The sequence below is a fragment of the Sinocyclocheilus grahami genome, unplaced genomic scaffold (assembly GCF_001515645.1).
Source record: "Sinocyclocheilus grahami isolate Dianchi unplaced genomic scaffold, SAMN03320097.WGS_v1.1 scaffold127.1, whole genome shotgun sequence".
Lineage (NCBI taxonomy): Eukaryota > Metazoa > Chordata > Actinopteri > Cypriniformes > Cyprinidae > Sinocyclocheilus > Sinocyclocheilus grahami.
The window spans coordinates 691,022-707,570 of record NW_015505306.1 but is presented as its reverse complement, the minus strand read 5'-3'; the positions used below and the strand labels follow the sequence as shown (position 1 = coordinate 707,570).

At 39.0% G+C, this 16,549-nt stretch overlaps 2 protein-coding genes across 3 annotated transcripts in view; one reads left to right on the top strand and one right to left on the bottom strand.

Annotated features, from left to right (window-relative positions):
• The window catches only part of LOC107590374 (pleckstrin homology domain-containing family H member 3-like), a 39,873-nt gene extending 33,838 nt beyond the window's left edge, over positions 1 to 6,035 (top strand). The window contains exons 10-13 of one of the 2 annotated variants that reach the window (XM_016279085.1): positions 445 to 565; positions 1,366 to 1,797; positions 2,165 to 2,356; positions 5,504 to 6,035. In XM_016279085.1, coding sequence (XP_016134571.1) covers positions 445 to 565; positions 1,366 to 1,797; positions 2,165 to 2,356; positions 5,504 to 5,641 — 883 coding nt within the window. In that variant the 3' untranslated portion in view covers positions 5,642 to 6,035. The remainder of the gene's footprint in view (positions 1 to 444; positions 566 to 1,365; positions 1,798 to 2,164; positions 2,357 to 5,503) is intronic. The other variant, XM_016279087.1, reaches the window with a different exon arrangement.
• Positions 6,036 to 8,902: 2,867 nt separating this feature from the next.
• Positions 8,903 to 16,549, bottom strand: part of tubg1 (tubulin, gamma 1) — an 18,417-nt gene continuing 10,770 nt past the window's right edge. The window contains exons 5-11 of the mRNA XM_016279172.1: positions 15,933 to 16,012; positions 15,487 to 15,613; positions 13,059 to 13,145; positions 12,153 to 12,302; positions 11,584 to 11,736; positions 11,345 to 11,506; positions 8,903 to 10,153 (exon numbers count right to left, since the gene is read on the bottom strand). Of these exons, the coding sequence (XP_016134658.1) occupies positions 9,956 to 10,153; positions 11,345 to 11,506; positions 11,584 to 11,736; positions 12,153 to 12,302; positions 13,059 to 13,145; positions 15,487 to 15,613; positions 15,933 to 16,012 (957 nt within the window). The 3' untranslated portion in view covers positions 8,903 to 9,955. The remainder of the gene's footprint in view (positions 10,154 to 11,344; positions 11,507 to 11,583; positions 11,737 to 12,152; positions 12,303 to 13,058; positions 13,146 to 15,486; positions 15,614 to 15,932; positions 16,013 to 16,549) is intronic.

Here is a 16,549-nt window from a genome sequence, read left to right as displayed (position 1 = left end):
CACTTTATTCTGGGAAGTGTGTTTGTTTGCCTGTGTTTTTGCACGTCTCAGTGCCAACTCTTCCCAGAAGTGGGTTCATGGACGCACGCGTAGTCTTTCTCTCACACTCATATTATGTGTACACACACACACAAACAAACCCGCATGTGCAAAAATGCACAGGCAGCAGAAAAGGCTTAGCAAATCAGGGTGAGTCATATAATTCAGAATGATGACGCCACTCTGATGGGGTGACTTTAGTCGTGTGTTTAGGAAGCGCCTGCAAATGTCTCTCCTTAGACTTGGACATAGTTTAAGACAAAGACATACTTTAAGTGTGCTTTAGAAGGGGTTAAATAAAAAAGTTTATTATACAGAGGCTCTCAACCAGGGGCCGAGGCTATCTTCAGATGTGTATCTGATTCATATGCATTTTCCATTAACAAATCTCTCTCTGTCTTCCAGTTTGTCAGCTAAAGATCCAGACTCTGACTGCCAGTGCCGACTCTGCTTCAAACTGTATTGTCTGCTGGACACCGACAACATCAGTACAGACAGCATTGAGTACCTCTTCCTCTATGAGCAGGTAAAACGACAAGAGACGGGTGGGGATGAGCAGAAATGAGAAAGCTGAATGTAGATTATTGAAAGTCATGAATTTTGCAACATTCACACTGTTAATGAACTGAATTGAATCAGCGTTGAACTGGCTCGAGCTGAATAACGACACTACTGTCTTCAGTAGATCTGCTTATCATGGAGTCTAACTTGTTTCAATGACGAATGAACTTTACAGTTATCAACACTGAACTGACTGGAGCGGAATAATGACTCTATTGTCAGATTTTTGGATTTGCCTCATTTTTGAAGTTTGCGTCAATGATTTTGTTACTTTGCTGTTCAATACTGTGAAGTAGCTTTGAAACAATCTCTACTGTAAAACTAAAGTGCTATAAAACTAAAGGTGACTTGACTGTTGATTATAAAATATACGGCGAAAAAGTCTGATAGAAGACTAAAAGAGAAATGGCCATTTTGTGTTTTATAAAAGACTAATAATGGATATCTTCCTCTGAACATTTATATTACAAGTTTGGATCTGTCTGCAGACATCCATTTAAGACACTATATATATATATATATATATATATATATATATACACACATAAACAAAAGAGAACGGCTCGAGCGTAGAAAAAAAGAGGGATTTTCCAATTCTTCCTCTGTTTGTGTTAAATGCGAACTAATTTCACACTTGTGTGGACAGATGTGTGCATAACGTGTTTATTAGTCAAGTCAAGTGAAAAGCACCATACAAACACTGCACACTAGTGAACTCTGTAAACTTTCCCTTGTTTGACTTCCTCCTTCCTCTCTCTGTCTCAGTGTCATGAGATGGTGGTGCGGGGGCAGCTGCCAGCCTGTGAGGATGACCTTCTTTCCCTGGCGGCGTTGAGACTGCAGTGTCTACTGGGAGATTTCAGCGCCCTCTCACCTTACCCACCCTTGGAGCAGCTCTTTCCGGCTGAAGTGGTGGAGGCCCGGGCCCTATTGGCCCCTGTCGATCCCCCTGGCTGCCCTTCCTTCCCCGGGGGTCTGCTGGCTGGGACGCTGTGGGGACACAAGCGGCGACAGGAACAGGACCAAAGACTGCGGGCCAGACTAAGGGAAGAGGGAGCCGTGGTGATGTCGGCCATTTTGGAGTGCTGGAAAGCCCTGGCGGGATACAGTCGCAGAGACAGCATGGCCGCCTATCTCACCATCGCCCGGCAGTGGTCCGGGTTTGGCTGTACGCTCTATGAAGTGGACTTCTACATTGTGAGTGGTTCCCACAATGTAACTGTTTTCAACATTGATAATAACAAGAAATGTTTCTTGAGCGGCAAGTGAGCCTATTAGGATGATTTCTGAAGGATCATGTGACACTGAAGACTGGAGTAATGGCTGCTGAAAATTCAGCTTTAAAATCACACACTTTAAAAATATATTCAAATAGAAAACATTTATTTTGAATTGTAATAATTCACAATGCTATTTTTACTGTATTTTTCACCAAATAGATGCAGCCTTGATAAGCCTAAGAAACTTATTTTAAAAGCATTGAAAAAAGTTTGAAACATTTGTACCACAGGATTCTTTTGCCAGAGACTCAGAGCTGTGCCTATCATCTTCCTGTTTCTCATAGAGCTCGACAGGAAGCTTCTCCCAGAAGTTGTGGCTGGGCGTGGCGGCTTCCTGTGTGTCTCTGTATCGTCAGGGTGAGGCTGAAGCGTTGGAGTCTCTGCCGATTGGTCAGATATGTTCCTATGGCGTCTCTGATAGCAACACATTCAGGATCACTGCAGGAGACAGAGATCTGCTCTTCGAGACCTCCAAGGTAAGCAGGCTGCATAGTGGTTATATCATCAATATCCCTAACTGGAATCACAACTAATGCACTAAAGTGACTAAAACTAAAGTAAAAATAAAGATTAGTAATTTTTTTAAGTAATAAAAATGTATACAATATTTTTTAAGTAATAAAAATGACAAAAACTTGGACTAAAATGAAAACTAAAAATATAATAATTCCAAATATTAGTAAATGCTATAATAATATATAAATAATACTGAAATACTGACAGCCACAAAACCACCCAAAATACCACCTTTGCATCAGGAAAATAACACTTACATTTCTTCAGTAAATCTAAAACTTTTAAAGAATAAAACTATTCCCATAGCATTTTATATACACAGATGGTAGCTCTACCTATCATAGTTTCCCTCTAGCAATAATGGAGAGATGCAACTTGGCCTTCATTTTAGCATCATGCATGCATACTATTAGGCCAAAATACTCCAGATATAATAGGGGAAGCATATACCCACACAGAGTTTTAGACCGAAACACATAATATGCATGTTCTGTAAATTCGTAAAAGTAAGAGTAAACATATGAAACATGCAACCTTGGATAGTTCTAAACTAGAAAGACGTTGACATCAATGTGTTTGTATCTTGTACTACAAACCTCCTTCCAGCACTCAAACAATACAGGTCAGACCAGCTGTGTCTTTCAGTGTGCTCACATGTGGAAACACTGAGACAACCAGTCTACCTTCTTCTGATATTAGCTGCAGGCTAACGCCCATCCTGTGCCGTCACTCCTGTGCACTTTAACCTGATAAATCTCTTGAGTTTTCATGCTAAACCATTTGCCTTCACATCTGCCTGCCTTCTGAGTGATGCAAGAACATCTCTGCTAGCTCACACCTACACTGTTAATGACGTCCAGTCATTGTCAGTCATCAACGGTCGCCTATAGCTGTTCTGATCCATAATCACTCATATGGATGTCAAAATAACAAATCAAAAATGTTTAATATGACAAACAAGTGCAACTGTCAGTGGATTTCATTTGGTGTTTGATTGCTGTCATAAACTAATCATAAATCATAAACTAAACAATTCTTTCTTAAAATAAATAAATAAATAAATATATATACACACACACACAGTGGGGCAAAAAAGTATTTAGTCAGCCACCAATTGTGCAAGTTCTCCCACTTAAAAAGATGAGAGAGGCCTGTAATTTTCATCATAGGTATACCTCAACTATGAGAGACAAAATGAGAAAAAAAATCCAGAAAATCACATTGTAGGATTTTTAAAGAATTCATTGGTAAATTCCTCTGTAAAATAAGTATTTGGTCACCTACAAACAAGCAAGATTTCTGGCTCTCACAGACCTGTAACTTCTTCTTTAAGAGGCTCCTCTGTCCTCCACTCATTACCTGTATTAATGGCATCTGTTTGAACTTGTTATCAGTATAAAAGACACCTGTCCACAACCTCAAACAGTCACACTCCAAACTCCACCATGGCCAAGACCAAAGAGCTGTCAAAGGACACCAGAAACAAAATTGTAGACCTGCACCAGGCTGGGAAGACTGAATCTGCAATAGTTAAGCAGCTTGGTGTGAAGAAATCAACTGTGGGAGCAATTATTAGAAAATGGAAGACATTTTCAAAGACATACAAGACCACTGATAATCTCCCTCGATCTGGGGCTCCACGCAAGATCTCACCCCGTGGGGTCAAAATGATCACAAGAACTGTGAGCAAAAATCCCAGAACCACACGGGGGGACCTAGTGAATGACCTGCAGAGAGCTGGGACCAAAGTAACAAAGGCTACCATCAGTAACACACTGCGCCGCCAGGGACTCAAATCCTGCAGTGCCAGACGTGTCCCCCTGCTTAAGCCAGTACATGTCCAGGCCCGTCTGACGTTTGCTAGAGAGCATTTGGATGATCCAGAAGAGGATTGGGAGAATGTCATATGGTCAGATGAAACCAAAATAGAACTTTTTGGTAAAAACTCAACTTGTCGTGTTTGGAGGAGAAAGAATGCTGAGTTGCATCCAAAGAACACCATACCTACTGTGAAGCATGGGGGTGGAAACATCATGCTTTGGGGCTGTTTTTCTGCAAAGGGACCAGGACGACTGATCCGTGTAAACGAAAGAATGAATGGGGCCATGTATCATGAGATTTTGAGTGAAAACCTCCTTCCATCAGCAAGGGCATTGAAGATGAAACGTGGCTGGGTCTTTCAGCATGACAATGATCCCAAACACACCGCCCGGGCAACGAAGGAGTGGCTTCGTAAGAAGCATTTCAAGGTCCTGGAGTGGCCTAGCCAGTCTCCAGATCTCAACCCCATAGAAAATCTTTGGAGGGAGTTGAAAATCCGTGTTGCCCAGCGACAGCCCCAAAACATTACTGCTCTAGAGGAGATCTGCATGGAGGAATGGGCCAAAATACCAGCAACAGTGTGTGAAAACCTTGTGAAGACTTACAGAAAACGTTTGACCTCTGTCATTGCCAACAAAGGGTATATAACAAAGTATTGAGATGAAATTTTGTTATTGACCAAATACTTATTTTCCACCATAATTTGCAAATAAATTCTTTAAAAATCCTACAATGTGATTTTCTGGATTTTTTTTTCTCATTTTGTCTCTCATAGTTGAGGTATACCTATGATGAAAATTACAGGCCTCTCTCATCTTTTTAAGTGGGAGGACTTGCACAATTGGTGGCTGACTAAATACTTTTTTCCCCCACTGTATAACATACCTATGCTGTTTTTTTTCATGCAACCTTGGTGAACATCCCTGTTGAAAAAAACTGCATAGGTATGTTTTGAAGCATGGCAGGTGGTTTAAGCTGGTTTAAGCTGGTCATCTGCTGGTCCTAAGCAACTAGCTCCTGCTCAGGACCAGCTTAAACCAGCTCAAAATAGCTGCCATGCTTCAAAACATACCTAACCAGCATATGCTGTTTTTTTTTTCGACAGGGATAAGAGACTTCTTTTAAAAACATTAATAAATCTAGAGCCATGCTGACCTAAAAACTGTTAACCCAGGGTTAAGTTTGGTGTTCAAAGCCTTCTAGAGTGTAAGTCATTGTACTAGTGTAAAATGCTTAGCACATATTTCACAGTGGAAATTTACTCGAGTCATCTCTCTCTCTCTCAGCTGACTGAGATCATGCAGCTGATGAATGCTTACTTCAGTGCCACCCGTCGCCAGCTAGGCAAGGATGACTGCATCTCCATGGAGACAAACCCTAAGCTCCACCCCTCCCTACTTGAGCTCCCCTCTCACCCGGTGTGAAGAGAGAGATGGACTCGCGCACACCCACACGCACACACTGACTCTGACTGATGTACACGTGCCTGTGCAGTCCTGACTGATTGCTTCCCTGTGTTGAGCTTTTGCAAAGAGGACGAACTCAGATGAGACTGAAAGGAGCAGATGCTGTGGAAATAGAAGAGGAGTGGAAGGTGTCCAGGGAGCCACAAACAGGAGAGCAGGTTCAGGAACTCACTTGCTACACCGCCAGCCAAATCCAGAAAGAACATGGGGCCCTCCACCGGCCCCTGCCACCTGGGAGCCCGCCAAATATCACAGAGAGCATAATAGCCTGACTTCAGAGATGAATAGTGCAAAAATCATTTTCTGAAGTAGTATTTTTGGCTTGTTTTTTAGTGTTTAAATATTTAAACATCCTTAAAACAACATTAATTTATTTGTACTTATTTTGAACAATTAAAATACATTTTCCTTGAATTCATCACATATTAAGACTAACTTCAAAGAATTGATCTCAAATTAAGTTACTTTTTCTTATTTTGCTTCTCATGTAACTGTACCTTGTTTAAAGGATGTTTTTAATTTTTATTGGAAAACATGACAAAAGTACAGTTTTTTTTGCAGCGATGTCTTTATATTGCACTACTGGAAGACGACACAAACACGCTGCCGTTGCACTCACACGAAAGCACTCGCTCTGCTTTAAATGTTCCTTTCCAGACTCCTGCCTGGATCGTCATTAAACTCATTCATCAAACCATACATGACCTTAAAATGAAAGCAGGTGCAAGTCACTTTCATGTCGACCTTCAGAACTGTCCATTACTGAACCGACAGTGGTGCGTGAGAGAGAGACATATTTGAACATTTTAAGCTGTAGAAACCAAAGGATCTTTAGCTCGTCTCTATGATGTGAGTGTATTTGTGAAATGCTTTGAGCCCGACCTGGTGCTGCTTGACTGTGCTGTTAGCTTACAGTAACTCTGCACGGTGCGTCCTGTAGCCATGACAGCCTCAGATCTTTAGATCCGGTTAAGTTAAAACCAACTAACTTACACACATTTGCAGCCTGGTACCTTGTGAAGGTAAATTACATTGACATTTTCAAAAAAAAATGACAATTTTGGTTCAAACCAAGTTTCCCAGACCTCTCAACACATTTTCAAATACTGAAGCTAGACAAATAATCAACACTATTGATATGCAACATTGTCCATCCCATATTGTAAAGAAAGCACATTTCTGTAGTTCACCCAAAAATAAAAAAATTAATTTATCATTTACTCACCCTCATGGTGTTTCAAACCTTTGTTTCTTTCATCTTGATGAACACAAAATTATAAAAGTAAATGGGGTCCAAAACAACATTAATTTGCACCCCATTGACTTTTATTATATGGAACACACACAAAAAAAAGTAGAAACACCAAGACTGCTTCTATGTTCCGCACAATAAAGAACGTCATACAGGTTTAGAACAACATGAAAGTGTGTAAATGATGACAGAATTATAATTTTTGAGTGGACTATCCCTTTGAGCGTAACCTGTAGCCTCTGTCAGTTGTGATTTTGTTATGAAGCCTTATGCCAGCTTTTTTATCTGCTGAGAGATGAAATCTCTTCATCTCTATTGTCCTTCTTTAATGTGTGTTACTTTCTACTAGTTTTATTTATGGCTGTCTGTTGTATACATTGTGTGGAAGTGAGTTTTTATTGTCCTTTTTACTTTTGTTTTATATATCTTTCATAAAGACCTGTATTTGTATTTTAGTGCTTGCATTGGAATAATCACAAAAGAGCGGATGATGTCAGTTAAAATATGGTGTCATGTTTATTTACGTATTTGGTTATTTGTCATTTATTTCCCCCTGTCCGTGAGAGGTCTACATATTGCAAATAACTTGTTAATAATTGTTTTTTGTAGATCCAGTAGGATTATTGACTGTTTGTCATAACCAAAAAAAAAAGTCATTCGCTCCTTTTAAAGTCACATGGACCAAATATCTAGGGGTTGGGGTCGTTTTTCCCTTTATTTTTTTCCTCCTCTTGTATGACTGCCAAACTATTACTGAAGCAATAAAACCTGCCCAGTCTTCCTGAGTATGAGCCCATTTTCAGTATGGGGCTTTAGGTTGCCTAAAAAGGAACCACTAGTGCCTGTCAAACAGTCTGTACAATCTTTAATTCACCCATACTCCATAATCAGGCTAATTTTTTTCTGTATTCATAGTATTTATATTTCGGTTGTGCACTATCTTTGCTCTTGTGCAGCTTGTCTGCATGAATACAAATCTGAAAAAAGGTTACCAGCTACTTGAAATTCAAAGGTGGAGGGCAATCACATCTTCAATGTTGTTTATTTTGGTTTTTGTTTTAAGCTGTGTCTTTTGCCCAAACCGCGTTCCACCTACAGCCCGTGACGGCAGTAGCAGTTGTCACATGCTTTGTTTTGTGTTCTCTTCATGACACTCATTAGCTGCAGGTAGCTCCGCCCACTGTCATACATGTAACAACTCGAACGACAACCTCTGATGCTTTAGACGGTTTGTATGCTGCATGGTACCTTTATTATGTTACACGTGTAATAGTCAATTGCACTATTGTTTGTATGGCTAACTTAAATGTGCAATAATGCAAAATGTAATAAAAAGCAGCACCATTACAACATCACTTGAGTGTCAGTTATACTGTTTATGTGGAAAAAAAATTATTTGTATATTATTTACGAAATAATACTTTATTCACCAAAGATACATTAAATTGAAAAAAAAGTGACAAGACTTCTACATTTTACAAAAAAAAAGTTAACGACTCTAAACTTTTAAACAGTACTGTATATTTTATAATAGTTTTTTATATAGTTTTTCAAACTATATGCTTACTATTTTAAAGCAGATTTGTAGAAAGATATTACAGTAATATTTAAGTAATCTATATGGTTTTGCCTATTTTTCATGTTGTTGATTAAATTTCATGCATTTAACATTTTTGAATAAAGCTTATTCAAAAATTTTAAATGCATGAAATTAAATCAGGCATTAAGACCCTACAATGAAAAGATCAAAAACCCCACTGAAACCTACTGGTTAAAATAAACATGGAAGTTACAAGCATTTCTAAGAAAAGGTTACTTGATTTGATGACCAGACCAGAGTGGTTATCAAAGGTAAAGGCATTCTCCTGAGCTATTTCATGCGTTTTAAAGCCAAATTACCCATGTGAGTGACTGATATGAGCGCAGATGGTTTTGAGGGTAATCAGTATTTGCACACTATGGAAATATTCTTGTAGAAAAACATTTATTAAATCTCAAGAACTTCAAGTAAATGCATCAAGTCTGACAGCAAACTATATATACAGTATAACATTAGAAATAAGAACGTGGTAACCAGGGAAAAGAAAGCACTGAGACAGAAATCTGGCATGAAAGTTTCTCTCTCACACACACACACACACACACACACAAAAGACTGGAGCAGAAGCAGAAGATGCATTGGGATTGGTGTATGATTGATCCTGCCAGACTTTGAGGTAACTTCACTGATTTGATTGACTAGAAAAAGAACCCGATGAGGGTTCACTGATTGCATGGATTGAGGTACAGCATAACGCTTGACTTTACTGATCGTCTCTCAAAACTCTAAGATAATCTTCGAGAGTAATCTGTAACGAGACAGAGGAAAATTGATTCAATCACACAATCATAGTCTATCTCCTGAAAGTAAGCGCCTTTTGTCTAAAAGCATGCATGCGTGAATGTGAGGGAGTGAGATGGTGTATTCATAAGCTGCTTCTAGTCTGATCTCATCTTAACCTTTCACACTCCCTCCTATGGTTTACATTCATCTGAGACCACCCAGTCTTATCGGTGTAGAGTCAGAGGTCTAACGTGTGTGTGGTCAGGGAAGTTTGTGTGCACCTTGACGTAGATTGATGTAGATTTTGTGCTGTAGAGTGCAGAGTGCAGTACAAAAATAGATTAAGGTGGAGCCATAAATTCTCAGATCAAAGAAATCAAGGAAATTGGGACGAGAGAGAAGTTACAGCTCAGGATAGAGGCACCAGGTTATGGAGAACTGTTCTATAGGCCTGTAAAAATGACAAATGACATGTGTATATACATATGTGAGTGGTTCTCACCACAGCGGTAATGCAGAGAAGGCTCTGGCAGAACAGTATGGTGAGCCATGAACGGTTTATGGACCAGAGTCTCTGAGGTGCATTCACTACTGAAATTCTGAAATTCGCTACTGGATTCACTGTGTATTTTACAGGATGAGTTTAGAGCCTGCCTTCTTCAGCTCTAAGAGCTTTAGGGAGTGAGCGAAGGGGTTTTCACTGCTCTTGTGTGCCCCAGGAGATGTAGTCGGGACGTGTGGCGGCGCTGTATTCGTCCACGAGCTGCTGAACCACCTCGCGAGAGTTATCCAGCTCGTCAAAGTTGTCCTTGAATATGTCCTCCTTCCTGAACTGCTCGAGGAAGGCCTCCCTCTTCCTCAGCTTATCATACTGACGACAGGTACGCTCAAACAGCTAGGAGTGAGGGAGAGGAGAACAGAAATGAAAATCTCAAAGCTCAAATCTAGCCTTTCTACATATAATACGTCAGGTTTTTTCCCCACATTTTGGACCGATGAATTTCCACGACTTCTGCAGTCATCTGTAATTACTGGATATGGATTTTTAAAAACATGTCATAGCAACTGCACCCAAGAACAGTTGAGCATAACCAGACAACCTTATATTTGCTATAGAATTTTCCAGGCCGGTATATCACAAATATTTTTAAAAATGGCTTGATATTTTGACATTTCGTAATTATGGAAACTCTGTTCAGTGGTGTTTGGGGTTCTGAGGAAATAACTAATTAACTTAATTATTTACTATAGTAATTATACTTATTTACAACAATAATTTTCCTTTTATGGCTGATAACCGATAATTTATAATTAATAGTATTTTATCAAAAAAAACAAAATAAAACATTAAAATGAAAATCAATCGCTTTGCTATTGAAAATTATAATGTACAGTATGAAAAATGGAGGTTAATTTTGAGATTAATATCTTTAGCTAAAGATTACATCTAACAATATTATCAAATTGAGTGTTAGATGACGGCAAAAACCTAAATGTAAAAATAGAACAATTGAGCATGAAAATGTAGTCAATTATTTATAACAAATAGTCCAAAATTGGCTGTTTTACACCGATAAAAATAAAAATAAACAAATTAACAGTTATTCAGCAAGAAAGTATAACATTTATGAAGCGACAAAAAAAAAACTATTTTAATAAATGCCATTCTTCTGAACTTTCTATTCATCAAAGAATCCAAAAAAAAAAAGAAAGTATTAGTTTTAGTATTAGTAGTTTCCACCAAAATATTAAGCAGCACAATTGTTTTCAACATTAATAAAAATAAGAAGAACAGTTTCTTAAGCAGCAAATCAGCATATTAGAATGATTTCTGAAGGATCATGTGACACTGAAGACTGGAGTAATGATGCTGAAAATTCAGCCTGGCCGCAACGGGAATAAATTATTTGAAAATATCTTAAAATAGAAACTATTATTTTACATTTTACAAATATTTAACAATATTACTGATTTTACTGTATTTTAATAAATGCAGTCAAAAATCTGACCCAATCACCAATATAGTACCTAGTTCAAACCCATTTTAGAGCAGTTCAGTCATGGAGAAATTAGGGTCAGGTCTTACTGAAGAGATGCTGGTGTGATTAGCCATCATAAGACCACTGACACGATGAGCTGAGGGCAGGTAGGGAGATCGGCGGGATAGTGCCACTTGAATACTAGCTGGACCCCAAGGGATGAAATTAGCTAACTTCCTCTCCCTGATTCTCTGCAGACTCTTATGTACCTGAAAAAGACACATTTAAACATGAGGACATGCACATATAACTTAAAATGTGCTGTGTTTATCTAACATGCTCACACCTGTGTGGGGTCCACCTCTCCCTGAATGATGTTGAGAATGGCAATGTAGCAATGATTGGTCTGACGGTCTCGGCCTGTGGACACCATGACATTCTTGGGCTGCAGGAGTCTCCTCATCACATCAAGAACTGTTGTTTTCCTCACACTTGCCACCTGAAATGATGTTAATTTTTAACAAAAATATTACAACCAAGAGTGGACACAAAGAGAGAAATAAAATTAGAAAAGTAATGTTGTTACTAATGAAAAGTACAGACAGATATAGATAGACAGGCAGACAGGCAGAACGATCAAACAGATAGACAGACAGACATGCAGAGAGGCAGAACAATCAAACAGATAAGATAGATAGATAGACAGACAGACAGACAGACAGAGACACAGACAGACATGCAGACAGGCAGAATGATCAAATAGCGATAGATAGATAGACAGACAGACAGACAGACTAGGTAGTTGCCTATATAGACTGCAGAAAGCAGTTTACTAGACTTTCATAACAGAGCTACAAAGTTCCTTTGCATTTCTGCAAAGTATCTAAATGCAAATCCGCATGTTGACCAACTTACGGACTGATCGGTGGTCAGCGGCGTGTATCCAGTCATGAGGAAGTGGAGGCGGGGTGTGGGGATGAGTGACGCAATCAGACCAATCAGATCATTGTTCATATATCCAGGATAACGGAGAGTTGTCGTGCTTGCTGACATTATTGTGGACACCTGTTAAAGAAAAGCACACGTGTCTTTAGACAATCCAATTGGAAGGGGGAAAAAAACAGACCAGTCACCTTTATTTTTATTTTATATTATTGTGTTGTTTTAATTATTTAGGTGCTCTAATGGTACACTTGAAATGTATGTGTAAAAGCAGCTGGTGTTTAAGAACACGATAGCCTAGCCTGGTGAAACAGGTTTTCTATTAGTACTCTGGACACCCTTTACAGAAATCTATGCACTGTATTGTTAAATTTGACCATTTCATATGACCAAGTCTATTAGAGGTGATGAAGACAGTGATGGATGAGTTGACAAAGTGAACTATTCACCTCAGAGCAGGGTGCTGTAAGAATGGGCGTATAAGAGGAAAGCATAGATGAGCGCTGCACGGGATGTCACTGGTTATTTATTACCACCTCATACATTTTCTTGACAGTCGCATATTTATATATACTGAAATCATTCTCTTATTTGTCTCGTGGCTAAACAAACTCACAGTTGGCTTTAAAGTTAGGTTGGCTTTCTGATTGTCTTAAGTATGTTAATGCACATCTTATCGCAGGAGAGCTGCAAGCGCCCAACTGTGATTAATAAGGAGTGACTCTTCTGTCCCTACATGAACCACACCAGGTCGGTCCCTCTATGTGCTGCAGGGATGGGCTTTAAAATAAAAAGGACACTGGGTTGGATGCATCAGCTCAAGACAGATGAATAGGGCCCTGTATTTTAATTTGTAAATGACAGACTTTTAAAACTCACCAGTTGGTTGATCTGCGAGAACGAGGGGTTCTGAATGTGCAGCCGGTCTGTGGCGATTCTATTCAAAGCTGTATTGTCCAGCACCACCTGAAAGAGACATGGAGACAGAAAGAAATTAGGTTTTTAACTACATGTCAAGACTGCGTGTTGTAGGTCTTTTCGGGTCCTAAGATCTGTACCCAATCAGTCGACAAATCCATTTTTGAACGGAATTGACAATGCTATTGTGACGAGCGGGGGCGGGGCCGAGAGCCGTGGGAACGGAGCGAGGCCGGTGGAGTAATTGATAATGAGCGACACCTGCATCACTCACCGGTCTCGAGTCCCACGGAGGAGCTCCGGTGGGATAAAAGGAGGAGTGACGACAGTGAAAGACGAGAGAGGACCAGGCCTGGATTTTATTTTGTGCTTTGTGTGCGGCAGTCGTCCGCGAGGGGCTGCCGCTTTACTTTCATTTTGTGTTTGTTTATTTTATTATTAAAGTTTTGTTTAAGTGTTCGCCAGTTCCCACCTCCTCCTTCCCGACCTACGAACATTGTTACAGCAATTTAAATTTGAATTCAGATAGCAGCAGTATGCAAAACTGCAATGATGCCAACATGGCCAAGGTCATCGGTTCGATTTTCAGAAAACACAAATGGACATAAGGTATGTCTTAAAAACACTGCAAGTCGCTTTAGACAACAGTGTCTGCCAAATGAATAAATGTAAATAAGTGGAATCAAAATGAAAGAAATTCTTTGTTGTAAGAGTTGTATCAAGAATTGCCATCTTGCTTACAGTTACAGTGTCAACAATGTGTCACAATGTCAATATTTATTTTACAACAGAATTTCATATACACTTTTTTTATTATTAAAGTAATCTGAAAACAATGTGGCTAATATTATGTGGTATGGAAAAATTACAATCTCTTTTAATGGCCGCGTAAATGATTATTATTATTTTTTTAAGTTCAACATGATGTGTGTCTTGGCAAATTTAATTCAAATTTCAGCTAATGAACAAAGACAACTGAATCTTAAAATTTACTTTGTCCCTCATTTGTATTATATTTATACAATATATATTGTATATCTTAGGGCTGTGCAAAAAATCGAATGCGATTTTTCATGCGCATCTCGTCAGTAAAGCGGCTCCTGTGATTAGTAGTAAATCTCCAGCACGTGCTTTCAGATGGAGCGGGCGAATTTGTGTAGCTTGTCAGTGAACTACGGCTCTGTGTAGTAAATGCCGCTCCATCTGAAAGCACGTGCTGGAGATTTACTACTAATCACAGGAGCGGCTTTACTGACGAGATGTGCATGAAAATCGTATTCGATTTTTTTGCACAGCCCTAGTATATGTACAATATTTTTGTATACAAGCTTGAATGTTTGTGAGAATTTTTTTTAAAGAACTGAAATCTTGCTTGATTTCATTTAAATTTGCTTCTACGATGAACAAAAGTCTTGTTTACAAAAGTCCTTGTTTTACAAAACAGTCCTAGTTTAGAACAACAAGGTGGTAAATAAATTATAACAGAAATGCCTTTCTTTTCAAATAAGAGTTAAGAATAATGCCTCAGACTTGGGAGTTAAGTCTAGATCTGTATTCTCATCAAAGAAATACAGAAAGTCATCTACCTCTATTAACCTCCTAATCTTTTGTGCCGACTGTCTGATCTGACATTATTAAATCAGCCAGAGACGATAATGAAGCTAGCAGACAGCTGCAAGAAACACAATATGCATAAAACAGATCTTACCCTTTACTAATGACATTTGCTCCACTAAAGCTCAATCTATTCTAATCCGCAGTCCTCACACATGGAGATTTGCTGGAGATATGAATAATAATGTAATGCTTAAGTCTTTTGCTATGGTTGATCAAACCCATATATCCCTTTAAAACTCAAATAAGGATATACAAACACAATTACTGGCTCCTCAGTCAATATGATGTTTGTTGAATAAATATTTGTCCAATCATGTGCTGATGGATATCAGTATGAAAGTAAAATAGCAAGTATTGACATATCTATAAACCTCCAGTCCAGATGTACAGATATGACAGCACTCTGCATGGTTTATGAAAAGAACCCAGGGACCAAGCTATTGATAATGAGGAGGAAATGGAAGGAGAGAAGTGCATAATCACATAGGACTGACCCTATTTTCTCCATCCGCTGCTGTTTTGGGAATGAAAGCAGGAGAGGAAGAAAGAAGGTCTGTTTGGGAAGGTGGATTGTGTAACGGAGGAAATGTGCAGTTAGAGTAGCAGGCTGTATATGTGAGGGACTCTGTTTCAAATAGAAACACATTCATTTGAGATCCACAACCCTGGAATGTGTGTGTGTGTGTACCGGTGTATAACACTGCCTCCCGAATTCTAGGCCAGCTGAAAAGTTTAGCAGAGTGTGTGTAAAAGTGCATGTTCATTCACTCACCACACAGTCTGCATTCTGGGTCAGTCTCTTTAGCGTCAGAAGAGAATTATATGGCTGTACGACAACATCACTCATCTCATCTTGGTTAGGAAAGACAGAGTAGGTCTGAACCAGTTTTTTAGGATACCTAAAAAAGACAGAAGAATGTTTAAGGCACAAGAACATGCGCCCAGCTCAACACTGCTGGTGCCCTTGAGGTTGCACACGCAATGGTATTAAACACACCCCTAAAGAGAGGTAATTACACCCGGTGATGGCTGCTGCCTGCATCTCCCTCTACTTACACTGACTGCCACCCAAACGCTTCATGACTGAAAGTCTAGACGAACAATGCAGAGGGTGTGGATCTGTGCTTCAGGAGAGGGAGTGTGGACTGCAAAAATCAGTCAGAGCAGGGGGATTCAAAGTTGTTTTGAGTCCTATATCAGTGAATTGTGTTTTGGCACCTGTCGTTCAGTCGCTCCAGTAGGTAGGACCCGAGACCAGATCCTGTTCCCCCGGCAATAGAGTGGCAAAGCACAAACCCCTAAAAAAGCAAAAACAGAATATTTAACATACAAAACACATGTATATGAGTACTAAGATGCTTCAATAGGAAATATTTACGTGTGGTAACGTATCGTAGTGATGTTTACACTACTGTTCAAAAGTTTAAGATCAGTGAAATTTATTTTGAAAAGTTAAACTTTAAAGACATTTATAATGTTACTAGGGGTGTGCGATATATATCGTCTGCGATAATATCGTAATTGTTGTTTTAACGATGTGCGATTTGACATTATCGAGTATTTTGCAAAAACCATTCAAAACATCCCTATACAGCGCACGCATACATTACGTGAAGTCTAGACTAGTGCGTGTGCGCATTTAGTGTTTTCTTTCACTGCATGATTCAGTCTCTTAAAATGCATTTAGAATGATCACAAATTCAAGACATGATGGCAGAAAATGTATATATTTATACCACTTTATATAGTTATTCAATTTCACACGAAGAGTGCCGTTTTTCTCCAAAGATTACAAATGTGACATTGAATTCAATAAACAATAAGTTAATTAAGAG